This window comes from Streptopelia decaocto (genome assembly GCF_964273445.1).
Source record: "Streptopelia decaocto genome assembly, chromosome: Z".
Taxonomy (NCBI): Eukaryota; Metazoa; Chordata; class Aves; order Columbiformes; family Columbidae; genus Streptopelia; species Streptopelia decaocto.
This window is the reverse complement of record NC_138657.1, coordinates 1,498,402-1,515,423: the sequence shown is the minus strand read 5'-3', so window position 1 is coordinate 1,515,423 and position 17,022 is coordinate 1,498,402. Positions and strand designations below refer to the sequence as shown.

Below are 17,022 nucleotides of genomic sequence, written 5' to 3'. Positions count from 1 at the left end.
TGAAGTTGGTAGGTCTAAGTATGCTGTATATACACATTTAAAAGCATTGAGTCCATATACATTATCTTAAAATATGAAAGAGTGCTTTTAGACATGCCATCTTTGCTCTCTTTTCAGTGACTTAAACTTCAGTAAGTGCCCTTCATTGACAAGGAAGCATAGAGCAAGAGCAGAAGTTAAGGCTTCATACACCAAAGACAGCTGCTACCTTTTGGCTAAAGAGGTACATCTTTACAAGAGAAATCATAAAGGTATTCTATATATCTGATTTATGTTAAGAACTTTATGTGGTTAGAATCGACAGCATCAGGTTTAAAAACCTTGTCCTGACGAATGCTGAACTGAAATGATGGCCTATGCCCAAGAGTTACTGTCTTATGGTTCATGTTTGTTTCTTCCAGTGTCTGTTTAAAGTGGGGAATTGTATGTATGGTGGAATAAAGCTGCCTTCTTCATCCCCCTCCCCCTCCCAGATATTAAATACAGTGTACAGCTTGTGTGAGCTCATTCCAGTCTTGCCCGCCTTACTTTGCTAATCCACCTCAACCTGTGCTTGGTAGGATCAACGTCTTCTGATTTGAAAGTATAATTCAGTCTTCATCTCTTTCAGTCCTAGACATTTTGTGAACAAAGACTGAGGAGTATGCTATGTTACATAGCTGTGTTAAGCATATGGACTGTTTTCTTCCAGGCATTCAGCCCAGACTATGAAAGGCATTTGGCTTTTGTCTTAGCTATACTGGAACCCAAGTACCTATGGAATAAAACAGCACTGCAGCAGTTCATTCAATTCATACTTATCACGTGAATTTAATAAATTGTACCTTACTTGAGCCTTTACCTGAACAGAATTACTTGCTGGAACTAGTTTTTTGTCATCTTCATCACCCGAAATTTACCTTATCACTTAAAACACAGCTGTATTAATCACGGCACACAAGAGAAGGCTTAGAAAAAACTGCAAAAAGCAAGCTGAGGTTGTTTAAGCAATTAAAAACAGAATTGTGTCACAAACACTGAAGGGCAAAAAATCCCTCACCCTCTTTTGGGATTTCAGAGAGCTTCAGTAACAGAGCCAGACCATGCATTTTTAAAATTGGTTCCCTTTCTGTTTATTGCTTTTGCAAGTAACATTGATGTGAATTATTACATGCTGACTTCTACAAAGAAAAGTGAACCGAAGGACTAGGGGGAAACAAAACAAAACAAAAAACCCAACCTGTTTTTTTCCTGTTCTTCCCCTGCCAAAATTGTAAGTAGTATCTTCTGTCGACAGAGTGAGTATGGAGCTGACAGATTTACATCGTGGGGGTATTAACGTAACAAAATACACCATGTAAACCTTATTGCAAAGGATGAGAGATTTAGCCGGAGATATTTTTCATTTCTAAGATGTTTGTTGCATTATCTTTCACCTGGCATCAAGATTTTCCTCTGGCTCTTGTTCAAACCTAATCATTTAGTGGAAGCAGAGCAGCATTTAGAACAGGTCTGAAGTTTTTATCATGCAGAAACTAATGGTGTCTTCACATATAAGCAGCAGTTCTCAGTTGCTTGCTGTTCAATTTTTCACACTTAACTTCAGCTTTACGTGGTGCTGAGGACTGGGTTATTTTTCCAGAGGATTTTCTTTTTTTAGTATTATTATTATTAGGGCCTCTTCATTTATTTTTCTCTCTTTCCCCCCTCCCTCGCTACTGTAGCCAAGTCAGGCAGCCTATTGAGAAACAGCAAACCATCTGTTAACAGATTTGAAGTTCTGAATTATACTTGAGTGTGTAGAGGCACTCGTGCTTAGCCAGAAGCATTCATTTGAATTAAGCTATAAATGCTGTGTAAAAAGAACCATACATTTTAACGTAGCTTCATGAATAAATTTAAGGGAGGGCAACTGCACTCTAAAGTTTTATTGCTTCAAAACCCAGTATTTTTGGTGTTCTGTGATCACTTGGTGCTTTTATACTGTGATTGAAGCTTTAAACCTTGAACTGAGGGGAGATAATTCCTGTGCTACACCATTTGCAATACAATTTCATTGCTGGATCTCTGGTGGAACAGAAGCTCTGTGGTTTGGGTTTTTGGTTGGGTTTTTTTTGGAATTTTCTTAAAAGATAGTTAAACAGGATAAAGGAAAATCTTACTCATTATTGAATTTTCTGGCATATAGCCAGGTCTCCTAGTTCCAGGCACTTTGATTATTTTCTTTAGTTGCTATCTTGCCTAGTCTAGTGTAATCTATTAATTTTTTATGGTAGGAGAGACAGCCCTGCATAAAGCTTGCATAAGTAACAAAGTGGAGAGATTGATTCAGCTTCTCTCTTCCCCTGGAATAGACATTAATGTTAAAGGTAAGTTATTCATTTTTTCTACAGAACTAAGAAATTAAGGCAGATAAAGGACTGTATTAATATATATTTGGTATTAAGTTTATATTTATACTGTTAAAACTACCTTTATTATTTCAAACAACACAAAATGATGACTTCACAGCAAACATTGAGGAAAGGTTAATTTATAACTAAAGTGTGCTTTAACGTGACATTTTCTATTGATTTTTTTTAAAAATGCTATTTGATTTTTTTTCCAGCCGTTTTTCAATAGAATTTCTTGTTTTGAAATCACAGCCTGCCACCGCAGGCGTGACGAATGCTAAAAAAGCAAAGTGTTTTGCTGGCTAACGAAGTGCATTATTAAGGTTTTTAGTATTACTTCTGCCGCTTTTAAAAACTTCCCTTGATTTATAATTCAGACTATGCTGGCTGGACGCCTTTGCATGAAGCCTGTAACCATGGCAGCACAGTGTGTGTCCGTGAAATTTTGCAGCGTTGTCCGGAGGTAGACCTGCTCAGTGAAGTGGACGGGGTGACTCCTTTGCATGATGCGCTGTCAAATGGACACGTAGAAATTGGCAAGCTGCTCCTTCAGCATGGGGGTGAGTGCGTTTATGCTAAACCGGTTTAGGGAAATTGTCCATTATTCTGAGTCCGTATGAAGTTCGTGGCGTTTTTCTCAATAGTTGCTTGAAATACAATGTTATTATGGAATATTTATTTTAGAGCATTTTTAAGCCAAGCTGTTTTGGTCACATAAAAAAATAATACTGTTTTCACACTTATCTCGATCAGCTGAATATGAAATTAAGCAGGATTTTCACGTCTTTTTTCCAATATGGTAAAGTTTTTATTCTGCATTTTATACCGTATGCATTGTAACTATGTTCTCCTAACTCATTAATGAAGATGAAGATTACCTAGTCACCAGGCAAAGCTAAGGATTTTCTTTTGTTTTGATCTATTTTTACCATGATGCAAAAATAGACCAGTAAACCTCTATATAATCATGTATTTCAACATAAATTTGTTCAGCATTTATGAAAATTAATGTGATGGTCTTTGAAATACACAATTAGCTTGGTAATTAGTTTAAGAAAGGAATCTATATTGTAATTGTGATAACTGCTGTTCAGGGATAATAGTGGGAGGGATGCCTTCATTTCTAAAAAAAGATACATTACCCCTTAGGCAGACACACGAAAAATGTGTTGAGCAACATTTTTTGTTCAGTGACAGGGAACTTGTATCTTGTTTTGAAATATACTGTATCAATATAATTAACTTAGCATGTTTTTTTTTTAAGAAAACAACCGCAAAGAATGGTCTTGGATATTAACGCTTCCTCCTTTTAATTCGTTTACTAAAATGAGGTTTTGCAATATCCTTTACCATTGACCTACTGTGTCAGTTTAATCTCCATGCATTATGTGCTGACTCCAAATTTTTTCAATAAAAATCATTCTGCATGCAGCCACGAGCCAGAGGAACACGCTGTATTGAGATGGCCTGTTACTTAATTAAGGTAGAGAAACAAAATTCTGTTTCGTTCTTGGTGTGAGACCCTGTGTATTTACAGTCTTCTCCTGCCCCCTAAAGGCTATTTCTCTGCCTGTTGTGCTCGCGATCAATACATTCCTCTGCAGTTCTGTGTTTGCTGAGCTTCGGCTCGGTGCCTCCCAGATGTTTTATGTATCTGCTGGTCCATGTGTCTGACAATCCGAGCCAATACCTGTGCTCGGCTCAATCTGTCTAAGTGATGCAACAGCCAATATTGTCGCTCGCCCGACTCCTCGATGGGAAATGACAGATGCGCGTTCTTCCAGGCAACCATGAAGAATAGGTAGGGGATGATCCTGGTGTCCTGGGGGAAGAGCTCTGCTTGCACTTGCATTCATCAAGGTTTTCTGGCAACCGTAAGGCTGCGGGTTCCCGTATCCTTGCCTGTGTCACACGGTGGGTTTTGGCCTGACAAGCAGGTGACAAGACTGTGGTAGGAAGCACATTACCCGTTGGATTTACTCAGCTCGGGAATTCAGAACACATCTCTGCAAAAACTTCTTTCACCTCCTCTAGAAAAACCTTCGGCTTGCGAAATTTAATTGTATTGCGCAATCGGTGGTGAAGTAAAACAATACAGCTTTAATCACAGCAAAGTTAGAACCTTTAGTATGAACGTGTGATGGGCTGAATTACCTTTTTGTAATTAACACGTATTTCTGAAAATGTATTTGAGTTACAGTTGCATCATTGCTTTAGCATAGTAAGCCAAATTTATGTAAAAATATTCCTGATGTGTTCGTCTTTGAAAAGCACTACCTGTAGCGTGCTAACTGCATTTTTTCTTATTCATGCAGTCTTCCATAAACTTACCAAGACATCTGTGGACTATTTAAATATTAAAAACTCCATTGTACTAATAAACAGGAAATAGCAGAAGTGTGTAGTATAATCTGAACAGGTAAAAAGTGTCCCGCTTACTTAGGCTAAATCTATTTATTAGAGATTCAGAAAGCTGTTAAGGCTGAATTTTAAAGCTCATTTGTCAGGGGAGACAAGAATTACTCCCTCAGTAGTTTACCTTGCTGCCTAGCCAAGGGCAAGGTTGACCACACCACCCAGAAAAGTAAAATAAAGGCCATCATAATAACACACCTTCAATTTGGAGTCGGCACATAACCTGGTCTGTAAAATACCTAATGGAATTTTACAACAGTAATAACATTTTTACATTGTCTATGTTACTTGAAATTTTAGAATAAGCAATTTTTGCATTTCTTTTCCATTTCTAGATAAAAACATTGGCTTTTAACTTAGCAAAAGTGGGAAGAAAATTACGACAATATCCTAAAGATACTGTTAAAAGGGGTCTCTATAAATCTTCTAGATTGTATTGCAAATGTATGACTCATCAGTTACATCAACATAACTTAGTACAGAAAGGGATTTAAACAGACTCCTAGCTTCTGGCAAAAAAAAACATACCAAAATCTTGTTTGTCTGCCAAATCGAATGTGCTGTTATTATTAATGTTTCTGTTTTCCCTACAGGACCAGCCCTTCTACAGCCGAGGGACTCCCATGGAAAATTGCCCCTGGATTATGTTGAGTCCGTCCCGGTGAAGCAAGAACTTCTGAATGTTGTTCTTCCAGAAGAGAACATCGAAAGCTTTGATGAACACGCAGAACGGGAGTTTTGCAGTCAGCAGAGAGAGCTGTGGTTGATTTTGTTTAATAAGATGCTGCTGAATTTTTGTTCAGTCTATAATCTGTCTTCCCCCTTTACTTTAACTCCCAGAGAGGTAGCTTGTTCAAATGTACTTCCCGTAATGGCTCGTGATAACTGTAAGATGAAAAATACATTCTCTGCAGATTGGTTACTAGATACATATTTTAGAGAGCTAGAAACTTTTCAAAAGCTACCACAGTTTCTTCAAGAAATATCTGCAAACGTGGCTTTTTTCCCTGGAGAACAGATAGAGGCTTTATTAGCAACTCTGGAAACCATGGTAGAGGCCTATCAGCTCTTTACTTAAATCTTTTTAACAGTTAGCTCCCAAACAAGTCGCGTGGGTTGAATCTTGGCCGTTAACCCTTGGTGTTGGGCTAACTTTTATTCTGGCTACTAAAACAGAAATTTCGCAGCTTTGCAGGAGACCTACATGTTAGTGTCTCCCATGTTGTTGGTACTTCTCTCTATCAGAACCTGGAAGTCAGATGCATTGATTCAGTGCATTTTTAGGTGAAATTGTTCCAAACGCTAGTACCCTCTAGTTTTCTGACAGATGGGGCTGCCTGTGACCACCCCAGGAGGGTGCTATATCATTTGCACTAATTTGAACTTTATCTTTTCTCTTCTGGAAATCTTTATTACTCACAGTCTCACACTGTAGTTCATTTTGGTTTCCAGGGGTAGTGACCCTGAAGTGAAACGAAATTGAAATACTACCACAAGCAGTTTTTCTTTGAGAAAGGCTTGTGGCTGTGTATTTTAATATCCTCCATTAAAATGGATATTACAAATACCTGTCATTAAACAAAAACATACGGGGAAGCAAATTCTTCCTATCAATTTTTATCTTGTTTTTATCCTTGTCTTGTAAAAAGTTAAATTACATTGCATAAATTAATTGAATTTTGTAAAATTCAAAAGAGAAGGTAATATGTCTGTGTCTGTCATAGTTTGATGGAAGTGGTCACATGAAGGCGTGTGTAACATCTTCTTCTCCCTTGTGAGCATCATGGCCACGTCCATTTTGACACGTCCCGGGCGATGTTCAGAGCTCCGGTGGGCACCGCTGGTGAGAGTTTAAAGCCATCAAGCCAACGTTGCTGCAAATGGCCAAATCCACTTAGTCTGTGGCTCTGCCCTGGCTCACGTTGGCTTGCACTGGTTCAATAAATCCATTACACAACCAGTGTATAAAGCCATCTGGTGACACTCGTGGGATTCCTTCAAGTGAAGGTGCGGCTGGAGGCAGTGGCACGAGTTTAGTTATGTTGGCAGGGGAATTTACTAAGGATTAGGCAAAACAGTTTAAGTATGTGCTGAGCATCAGATGCTGGCACTAAGTATGGATCTCCTTAAAAATCGCACCCTTTTTAATGTGAGAATTTTGCTCTCCATTCTGTGAATACATGCTAACTGCACATTATAAATCCTCTAAACTAATCCTCTAACCTAATTTAGCTTTGTGTGATACTTATTCTATCAGATGGTCTAATTAATTAAGAAAAAGGAAAAATCCTGTGCTGTTCCTTAAAGGTACTGAGGCTCTACATAACTGTGTTGCATGGGGCTGGGGATGTGGAAGAGTTGCTTGTTTTGGAGAGCACATTTATACAGAAACAACAGCTCTTCCTGCCTCTTGCATCCTTGTAGAGACCCAGATTTCAGATTATGGTCTGGGAAGAGTTGCAATTCTAAGGGAAGTTTATCTGTTCCAAGGGAAGAGAGGGAAGTGCTGCTTTAGGGTGTGGATACGTGATCTTCTTCTAAGAAACTCAGTAATAGGTCAGGAATAATTTAAAATGTTAGCCTTCAAAAGGAAGGTACTAATTAGCAATGTTTCCAGTTCCAGTTCTTCTGTAATAGTAATTTATAATATTAAAAATAGAACCCTAAAAGAAAGGGTGTGGATAATAGCTGCTGCTGAAATTGATGTTGCTTGACTAGAGGGAATAAGTTACACTGATGCAGCTGGCTTGCAGCACATTAAAACTTCCATTTAGCCTTTCTGCAGCCGACGTACATGATCTCATGGCAATTAATCTACTGAAGATGCTCAGACTGAGTTGGTCTTGGAACCAGACCTTCATGACAAATGTTCAGTGTTTATTAATGACCAATTATTACTTTTATACGTGCGTGCAGAGCAGCCTGCTCTAACAGAATAAAGTGTCAGTGCGCATTTGATTTGTGTCCGTTTGTGCACTTCTGATTTTTCTGTAGTAAGAAAGCAACACCAAAAAAATCTTTGTCATATATGAGATAGACTAATAAACATCAGTATTCTCTGTTGCAGGGATGAAAAAATCCATGTGCATGCTTTCTAAAGAGTGCAAAATACGCATTTAAGTTAGCAATAGTAACATTTTCTTTAGTCGTGAATTTCGTAGGTATTTAGGAGTTTAAAATAATCAGGACCCAGAGAACCACAAAAAAGAATTCTGGTGAAAGCAGGAAAATCAGAGAGCGATTCTGCTTATATATCCAAGATACTTCCACAATTGTTTGCTATTATGTCATGTAAAAAGTTAGAAAAAGCACGTCAGTCATTTCTGAGTCCTCCTTACCTATTTAAACTAATTTCAAGTACATCTCTCCAACGTACTGTAAAGAAGATAATGTGCTAAATGAACATTATTAACATTGCAAAATGAAACATTCAAAAGTTAGCAAATGTCTGAATTAATATTCCACATGTAGCCCCAACTTAAATATTGTCTGTGTGCATCGTCAGTCTTTAATTATATGGTGACACAATTTTCTTCTCTCCAGTTTTCTTTCAGTTTAAATAAGGATCATGTATTGAAAGTTTTCCTGTTATTTCCCAGTTATGCTCTTAACAGAGTTCAGTTTTATACATATTCGGTTTTATGTATACTCAAGTTTGCAAACTCCGTATCCTTAAAAAAATCTTAAATATATCTCAGTCGTATTTAACATAAAATTATGTGCTTCATCTAATTTATTAGAGAGTACCTGTTCTATTTCAGAATAGCAAAACTTTCCTGTTAAATCACGATTGCAATAAAGTGAGATCTATTAAGTGATTAAACTGTCTGCTTTTTAAAATCCCTCTTGGTACGTAGGATAATTCCCACTTCTTGGCTTAAAAGAACAAACAAAATCAGCCAACGAGCCCTCCCTCCCCATTTTCTGTGTCCACATTTCACAGGTAGACGTGGTCCGCAAGATGAAGGTGCTTCATCCTCATCTTCATCCTCATTCCATCCTGTTTTTCCCAGACCCTGGGAAAGTTCTTCATTATTCACCTTCAGCATGGGGTTGGGCAACGTCCCTGTTACCAGGTGCTGCCCAGACCAGCAGCGTGGAGCTTGGTAGCACCAAAACAGCAGGTAGGACACGCCGCGATGTGCACTCGGTGTTTACAACGGCACACAAAGACGCAGGTCAGGCTTTGAAAGTTGTCAAAAAGAAAGTTGCATTAAGCCGAATTTCAGTGTTACGTTTTCTCCGACACACATTCTTTGTTTCACGCTACTGCCACACAAAGCACATCAGTTTATGTGCAAAAATTTGATATTTGTAAGATGTTTTAGAGAGTGTTTTCTTGGTTTCCAAATGGTCACACTCATTGGCAAGTGAATCACTACTGCTGGTGTAGTGGGAGTCTGGGCTCACGAATTTTGCTGCTGATTTGTTTGACTTTTGTGTAGGATCTAAGTTTAGCTTATAAAAATTACCTATTCCTGTGGCTTCAATAACAATTTAAAATTTGTTATAACAGGGAGGAAGTTCAAACCTCAGAGCCTGAGCTCCCTTTAAACTATTTAAATAGTCCTGAAGCTCTTTCTTGCACCATCTGTGGTCCTGAATGATGTTAAGTTGCTGCATTGCAAAGGGGCAGCATCACAACTGCCCTGTGCAGGGTTGATATCAAACCCTGTCCTGCTCTCGGCACTGAGGAGGGAAAACCATGAATCCTGGGTCAATTCTGGGTCCCTCACGCCAAGAAACCCTTGAGGTGCTGGAGCGAGTGGGGAGAAGGGAATGGAGCTGGTGAGGGGCTGGAGCACAAGTGTGATGGAGCGGCTGAGGGACCTGGGGGGTTCAGCTGGAGAACAGGAGCTGAGGGGAGACCTTCTGATCTCTGAACTGCCTGAAAGGAGCTTGGAGCCAGGGGGGTCGGGCTCTGCTCCCCAGGAACAAGCGCCAGGAGCAGAGGAAACGGCCTCAAGTTGCCCAGGGGAGGTTGAGGTTGGATGTGGGAACAATTTCTTCCCCAAAGGGCTGTGGGGCATTGGAACAGGCTGCCCAGGGCAGTGCTGGAGTCACCGTCCGTGGAGGGTTGGACAGATGGAGATGAGGTTCTCAGGACATGGGGCAGGGGTGGACTTGGCAGTGTTGGGCTAGCAGTTGGACTTGATGATCTTAAAGGTCTTTTCCAACCATAGCAATTCTGTGATTCTTAGATTCTGATCTAGTTCTACTCTGAAGACTGATTGCTACTCAAAGCTGTCCTTGAATATTTTTCGGGAGAGAAAGGCATCATAACTGCTGTATTTGTTGGCAAGAAACTTATATTCATTTTAAAGGGTAGCAACAGTGTATGGTTTATTAGGACAAAGAAGTAAACGTGATAAATTAAACATCATCCTTCTTCCGGCTTCCAAAGGCCTTATGGCAGGTTTCCATGGCCAAACCTCTCCTAACCCCAGATGTGGCATCCAGTCACCTCCACACAGCTGAGAGCTGCAGGACTTGTCTTGCACCCTTGGGCAAGCGACCTGAGGGCGATGGAAAGCTCTTGGGGTGTTTCATGGGCCGGAGATGACAACATCCCTCCAGGGGCACTGCTGCTCCCCTTATCATTTGCATCTCCTTGCCAGCTGGAGCTTGGCTGATTCATCAAGCCGAGTGAGTGGGCAGGTTCTTACCCACATCCCTCCCTGTCTGTCTCCAGTTTGTGGTTATGAGGGTAAACAGGAGATGCGGGAGGGCTCCAGGCTCATTGCAGAGGGGCAGGGCTGGGGCTGCTGCTCCACTGCTGGAGGCACAGCCATAGGAAATGAAGCTTCATTAGTTTTGCTGCGCACAGAACTATTTGCCTAATTAATAAGGTGTCCTTCAGACTTACGTTTGTGGGTCTATAAGATAACAGTGGTCCAGGTTGCACAACACAAGATGATGCAAGCGAAAGGTGAGACAAGAAAAACTGGAGATATGTGTTCAGATCATAGAATTGCAGAATAGTGGCAGGACCTTCCCAGCTCCTTGTGTCCCACCCCTGCCATGACAGGGACACCTTCACCAGCTCAGGGTGCTCAGAGCCCCGTCCAGCCTGGCCTGGGATGTCTCAGGGATGGTTCATCCACCACCTCTCTGGGTACCTGGCACAGGCTCTCACCACCCTCAGGACAACAATTCCTTCCTCATGTCCAGCCTGAACCTCCCTCCTTCAGCCGTGTTCCCGTGTGGTCGGAGTGCCCAGTAAGCCCAGAGCTGCCCATCTCCAGCGCATTGTCAGGTACGTACAGCTTCACATTTAACTGGCACTGCCTGCATGAAGACAAGTTTTTTAACAGGGAACCAGTTTAGTGACTGAACCAGACCAATCCGCACGAGTGGTCATTTCATCACCTCCTGTGAGTATGTATGTAAATATGAATGGATGTATATTTATTTACTTTGTTGGCGAAACATGCCAGTCTGAGTGCCAATGCCAGAGGAACACCGTGAGAAACATTTCATGCTCAGTGATTATTCCCAAATGCATATTGTTTAAAAATCTGTCATATATCTCCTTTCTTAATCTGTTAAACGTGCATTAAATAATTACAATCACCAAACTGTAACATATGAGGAGCCTTACAAGTTCACAAATTCATCATCGTATTTACCAGGATGTGAAACAATGCTTCTTCAGGAAAACAGCTCTAAATATTACACTTTGCAAAATATTCATCTCTGCTCTCATATTCCGATGAAGGTAGTGAAAATGCACACAATTTATGGAGAAAACTTGTAATCTCTGTCCAAAAAAAAAAAGTATTCTGGTTTGTCTAACAAGTTGCTTTAAGTCAGGATATCAATAGATACTATGATAGTAGCATATTTTAGGCAGTTGAGTGATTGCAAAATGCCTTATTTTAAAAAAGGATGAGCTGGGGGGTGTTCAGCAGACTTTGTCCTGCAGGCAGGAGGGGAACCCGATGCAGAAGAGTTGGAATGGTGAATCTGCAGGGCTGCGGTTACTCTATCCACACAGACACCTGTGATTAAATTGCTCCAAAACTAACTATAAATATTGAGAAACAATACTTCTATATGCCTAAAGCTCGGGGTGATATACATTAAAACGGAAAATTAGACTATTTGGTTGGTTTTTATCAGCATTAGGAATTCCTGTTACCACCCACTGCTGTGTGGAGAGGGAAGGAAAGGGGAGGAAGAGGAGGGGAAAAGGGTAAAAATACTGCACTCAAGTCCTGTAGAAACATTGAGATCCAGCTCCAGGGTTCTTTCAAAGCAAGTTTCATTAATGTTTCAGGAGAGCCATCTTATTGATGCTGGAAAACTGTCATTAATCTTGAATGTAGCAGTGGAAATAAAACAGTGGCAGAGTGAACAGTCAGCTTACACAAATTGTTAAGAGTGCTGACACAGGGAGGTTTACCTGTTGTCACTTGAACACAGTCTAAGTATTATAAGTCTTGTTTTAGCTAAATGAGCTTGTATACATTTGCTAAATGTCATAGTTTTTTTGGGAGAGTCATGTAAAGAAGCTCTCATTGCTTACCTTGCTCTTGTATCGTAATGGATGTTTTTCCAAGATATGTAACTATCTATACAGAATCTCATCTATAACCAATGCTGCCTTGGAAAATTTGGAGAAGGCAAAGCTAAGTGAAAAAAAAAAACCCAAAACCTCAAAAAACAACAACAGTAACAACAACTAATCTAGAGAGATCTATATTTAAAACAAAATCATAGAACTGTGGTGTCAATAATTCAGCTTGTTGTTTTGTTATTTGCCTTACTTACCCATCTAGTCTTAAAATTTGACATTTTCTACTTCTTGTTAATATTGCAAGTTTGATTTTCTTTAATGATGTTATGCTATCTACCCCTATGTTCATAGAACATGAAGAATTACCTGTTCTGTGATCGGCCTTTGCAAACTCCACACAAAAAGGTGCAGAGAGAAATGATAGGGTTAAATGGTGGGTACAGTTATCAAGGGCTCCAGCATGGCTGTATTTACAGGCACTTCACCACCAGGTCCAGGTTGTGCTTTAGTTGGTTTGGTTTTGTTTTTCCACAAATCCATAAAAATCCTTTCCAATGCGAATTTTGCCGCAGCACCACGATGTGACACAGTATTATCCTTCTGCCCAAGGGGAAAGAAGGAAAACTGCTTTGCATCACGGATTACGAACAGCCAAGCAGGATGCCGTTTCAAATATTTCCTTTTTATAGATTTAAGCACCTGTTTTGTTTTTCTCACCCTGAAGTAGAGGCCTGTAAATAAGAGATGAACCATCGAATCCCAGGCTGGAAGGCACTACAAGGATCACTTGGTCTATCCCTTCTTGGCACAAGCCTGGTCTAGACAGGCTGGCCCACCACCTCTCCAGCTAAATCTTAAATGTGTCCAATGTTGGGGAACCCACCACTGCCCTGAGGAGATTATTCCAATGGCTCGTAGCTCTCATTAGGAGAAATTTCCCTCTCATGTCCAGTTGGAATCTACCCATGAGTGTTTCGCACCCGTCACCCCTCGTCTTTTCCATGGGACTCCTTGTAAATAGGGAAACTCCAGATCTTTTGTAGCCACTGGTTGAAGACTGGAACACATCAAGTTTCAGGTCCTCTCCAGGCTTCTGTGTAGTGACGTGGGTAGAGAGGTCCCCACCAAGCACAAGGAGGATTATGTTGACTGCACCCTCCCCCAGAAACAGCTACAGGCACCTTCTCAAGGGGAGGAGACATTTGGTTTCTTTTCTCCCAATACCTACATGAAAATTGCATAGATATTTACAATTTTATTTCCAAGTTTTTCCGGCCCTTGATGCTGCAGGCCACCTCTGTTGTCTGTTCTACAGCCAGCCCTGCATCCTCCTCTGCACCAAGCTGCAGCTGCAAGAGGATCAATACTCCAATTAACTAGGTCCCCTCTCTTTTCTATCTGAATAGCCCCACGTCTACTGCGTCATCCTCTTTGGAAATGTGTAGCAGAGTTCAGGCCCACTCAGACTAAATAGAAAATAAACCCAAGGTCTTCCTTCCACCTTGGGAAGGTGCCATCCCACTACAGTGGAGTTAAGGTGCTACAGGTTGAGTCATCTTCGTCTTACTGGAGCTGTGGTTGCCACTGTTACAGCTCTGAATGCCTGTACCTGCCCTTCACAACCTCCATGTGGAGGTGGAAAGATGCTGCAGCTAGAGGTCAAGATTGACAGAGTGTTCAGGGCCTTCTCGAACATCCCTCTCAGCTGCCGCCTCCTGCCTCTGTTAGCAGAGCCAGACTTGTTTCTGGTGTGGGAAGATGGTCCCAAAAGCCTTTAACAGTTTATGAGAAACTGAGGGTATTTTATCAGCCCACGTGGAATCATGGTCTTCATTTTAGAAGAGCTACTGCATAAGATTGCCTTTCCCATCCATGTGTCCTTTGATGAATGGGAAGTACGGAAGCTTTGATGTCACTTGCTCTTCTCCCTGACCCCTTGTTAGTATTTCAGCTGTGGTTTGGGTCATAGGATGCTTTCAGATCTTCTCTGAACTTGAACCTTGCAAGTTTTTAAGCCTTCTTCTTCCACCAATCAAAAGCACCTGTTTTTGAAGACCTGGTATGCTTTCTACAAAAGTCTTGCAATGCCACTTGCTGTACTTCTTCCTTGTGAATCCAAGTTATTCACGTTTTTATGTTAAGCACCAACCAGAAAACAGTCTGCCACTGCCAGCTGTGCCAAGAGCCATAATGGTTCAGGTTGGAAGAGACCTTTAAAGATCATCAAACTCCAACAGCCCCGCCATGGGCAGGGACACCTTGAACTAGACCAAGTTGCTCAAAGTTCTGTCCAGCCTTGAATACTTCCAGGGATGGGGCATCCACAGCTTCTCTGGGCAGCCTGTGCCAGGGCCTCACCACCCTCATGGGGAAGAATTTCTCACATATGTCCAATCTAAATCTGCCCTCTTCTAGTTTAAAACCGTTATCCTCTCAGGCCCTGGTGATAAAGTCTCTGTTTTCTCTATAAGCCTCATTAAAGTCTGGAAAGGCCACACTAAGGTGTCCTGGAGCTTCTCTTCTGCAGCTGAACACTCCAGCTCTCTCAGCCTGTCCCCCAGCAGAGCTGTTCCATCCTCAGGTCATTCCTGGGGCTCCTCTGGCCCCTCTCCAGCAGCTCCGTGTCTTAATTAGGAAGGGCAGCCCTATAATCTGAGGAAACATTCAAGACAACTTCAAGACATTGAAGTGCTGGAGTGGGTCAAGAGAAGAGCAACACGACTGGTGAAGGGACTTGAACACAAGACCTGTGGGGAGAGGCTGAGGGAGCTGGGCTTGTTTAGTCTGGAGAAGAGGAGGCTTAGAGCTGAGCTCAGCACTCTCTAGAACTACCTGAAGGGCAGTTCTAGCCAGGTGGGGATTGGGCTCTTCTCCCAGGCATCAGCAATAGGACAAGGGGCCATGGGCTTCAACTCTGCCAGGGGAAATTTAGGCTGGAGATTAGGAAGCAATTCTGTGCAGAGAGTGGTCAGGCATTGGAATGGCTGCCCAGGGAGGTGCTGGACTCACCGGCCCTGGAGGGTTTTAACCTCAGATTGGACATGGCACTTAGTGCCATGATCTGGTCAATGGACTAGAGTTGGACCAAGGGTTGGACTCGATGATCTCTGAGGTCTTTTCCAACCCAGTTGATTCTGTGATTCTGTGAAAACACCGCTGGAAAAGAGATTTCCCAGCACCCAGCTCAGCAAAAAGCCCACTCCCTCCTCAGGTACCTTTTGGTGAGGTGTGGTGGTGGCTCGGGGCAGCCGGCAGGACCTGTGGTGGAGATTAAAACGGGTCGGTGTCAGCTGAGGAGCTTTGGCCAGGAAGCATCCCGGCTATGTTTGTTATACTACCAGCACTACGAGTTGGGTCGAACCGCTTTCCTCCTCTGTTCTGATTACACTCAGGAATGGCATGAGACGACAAGATATTTGTCTGATACTTTTATTTTCTGTTCAAAGTTCTGGTCCTTGTGGCAATTGCAGTGGAGAAAATGCACTGAAAGTGTGGGAAGCTCCCAAGTTGCAGCTCTTGTTCTTGCCCAGAGAAAATTGCCCCTTTCTGCAAATTTGAGCATGTTTTTTGCAATGTGTTTGACCTTTCTTTGCTACTTTTGACTGGGGATCTTTTATTCATTTGGGTTTTTTGGTGAACTTTCGGGAATGTGTCTTCGTGTCAGGGTAAATCAAGTCAGGCAATAATGAATCACTAACTTATTCCAGAAAATATTAATCAGCACTCTTTGATCAATATGTATATATCAATGATCAGCCTTTTAGGTCTTCCTTTAATCACTTGCTGTAATTTAAGCTGAAGTTGAGTGAGAAAAGCAGTTTTCCATTTCTTTTGATTATATTAAAATGGGAAAATATTTATTACCACATCACTCCTAACTAACGGTTTCAAGCTTCTGTATTGTGCGACCTGAGCCATACATTTTTTTTTACATTTATATTTAATTCAGTGCTGTGGCTGATGAGGATAAAAATGGTGGTTATACTCTTTTTGGCTCCTTTGGAGAAGGAACTCAATTTCAAACTTACAGAAATTTAAGTTGGCTGCTCAAGATTCATTGATGAGGAATTTATCCTGTTTGAAGTATGGCTAAACCAGACTTTGAGCATTAAATTCTTATGGAGAATAAAGAAGTTATCCAGAAGTTCAATGCCTTGAGCAACAGATAGTTTAAATTTATTTCTATTTTTTTGCACAATGATAGCTTATGCACTATTTTTTTTTAAATTAAGACCTAAAATTCTTAGTTTGTGAGAAACAACCATTCTCTTGATTACTATGACAGGAAAGAAGCCAAAAACTTCTAATGCAGTTGCACAGGTCTTTCAACCAGTTGCACTTCAGCAATTTCCCCAAGTGAGAGAGCAAGGAACTGTCTGTGTTATTAAACCTTCCTGTTTTTATAGGGTGATGTCTAGAGATTCCATCTTATCTGGGAGCAGCTGAGTTTCTCCTTTGAGAGTCTGAAGATGCGCTCCTTTTATGCTATACCTTCCTTACGCAGAAAGCAATGGAAATTCAGTATTCCACACTAAATAAGAAAAAAGAGCTGTAATTGCAGCTGCGTTTGACATAAAAAGTTTTGGCTTTTTGCCTTTGCAAGATTCCATAGAAATTCTTGAGGAGGAGGTATTTACCGAAAGTTTGCAATAGTAGTTTTGGTGGAGGGTGGGGAGATGAGTTGTCTTTAATAGAAGCAGCTGCACGGCAACCTGG

The 17,022-nt window shown here is 41.3% G+C and overlaps 1 protein-coding gene across 10 annotated transcripts in view; it reads left to right on the top strand.

Annotated features, from left to right (window-relative positions):
* The window catches only part of SLF1 (SMC5-SMC6 complex localization factor 1), a 38,075-nt gene extending 31,589 nt beyond the window's left edge, over window positions 1–6,486 (top strand). For 7 of the 10 annotated variants that reach the window (XM_082074219.1, XM_082074218.1, XM_082074220.1 and 4 more), the window contains 4 exons: window positions 118–251; window positions 2,256–2,348; window positions 2,750–2,932; window positions 5,381–6,486. In XM_082074219.1, coding sequence (XP_081930345.1) covers window positions 118–251; window positions 2,256–2,348; window positions 2,750–2,932; window positions 5,381–5,865 — 895 coding nt within the window. In that variant the 3' untranslated portion in view covers window positions 5,866–6,486. Of the gene's footprint in view, window positions 1–117; window positions 252–2,255; window positions 2,349–2,749; window positions 2,933–3,804; window positions 3,856–3,976; window positions 4,174–5,380 lie in introns of all 10 variants that reach the window. The other 3 variants (XR_014186137.1, XM_082074224.1, XM_082074222.1) reach the window with 3 other exon arrangements.
* The last annotated feature ends 10,536 nt before the right edge of the window (window positions 6,487–17,022 follow it).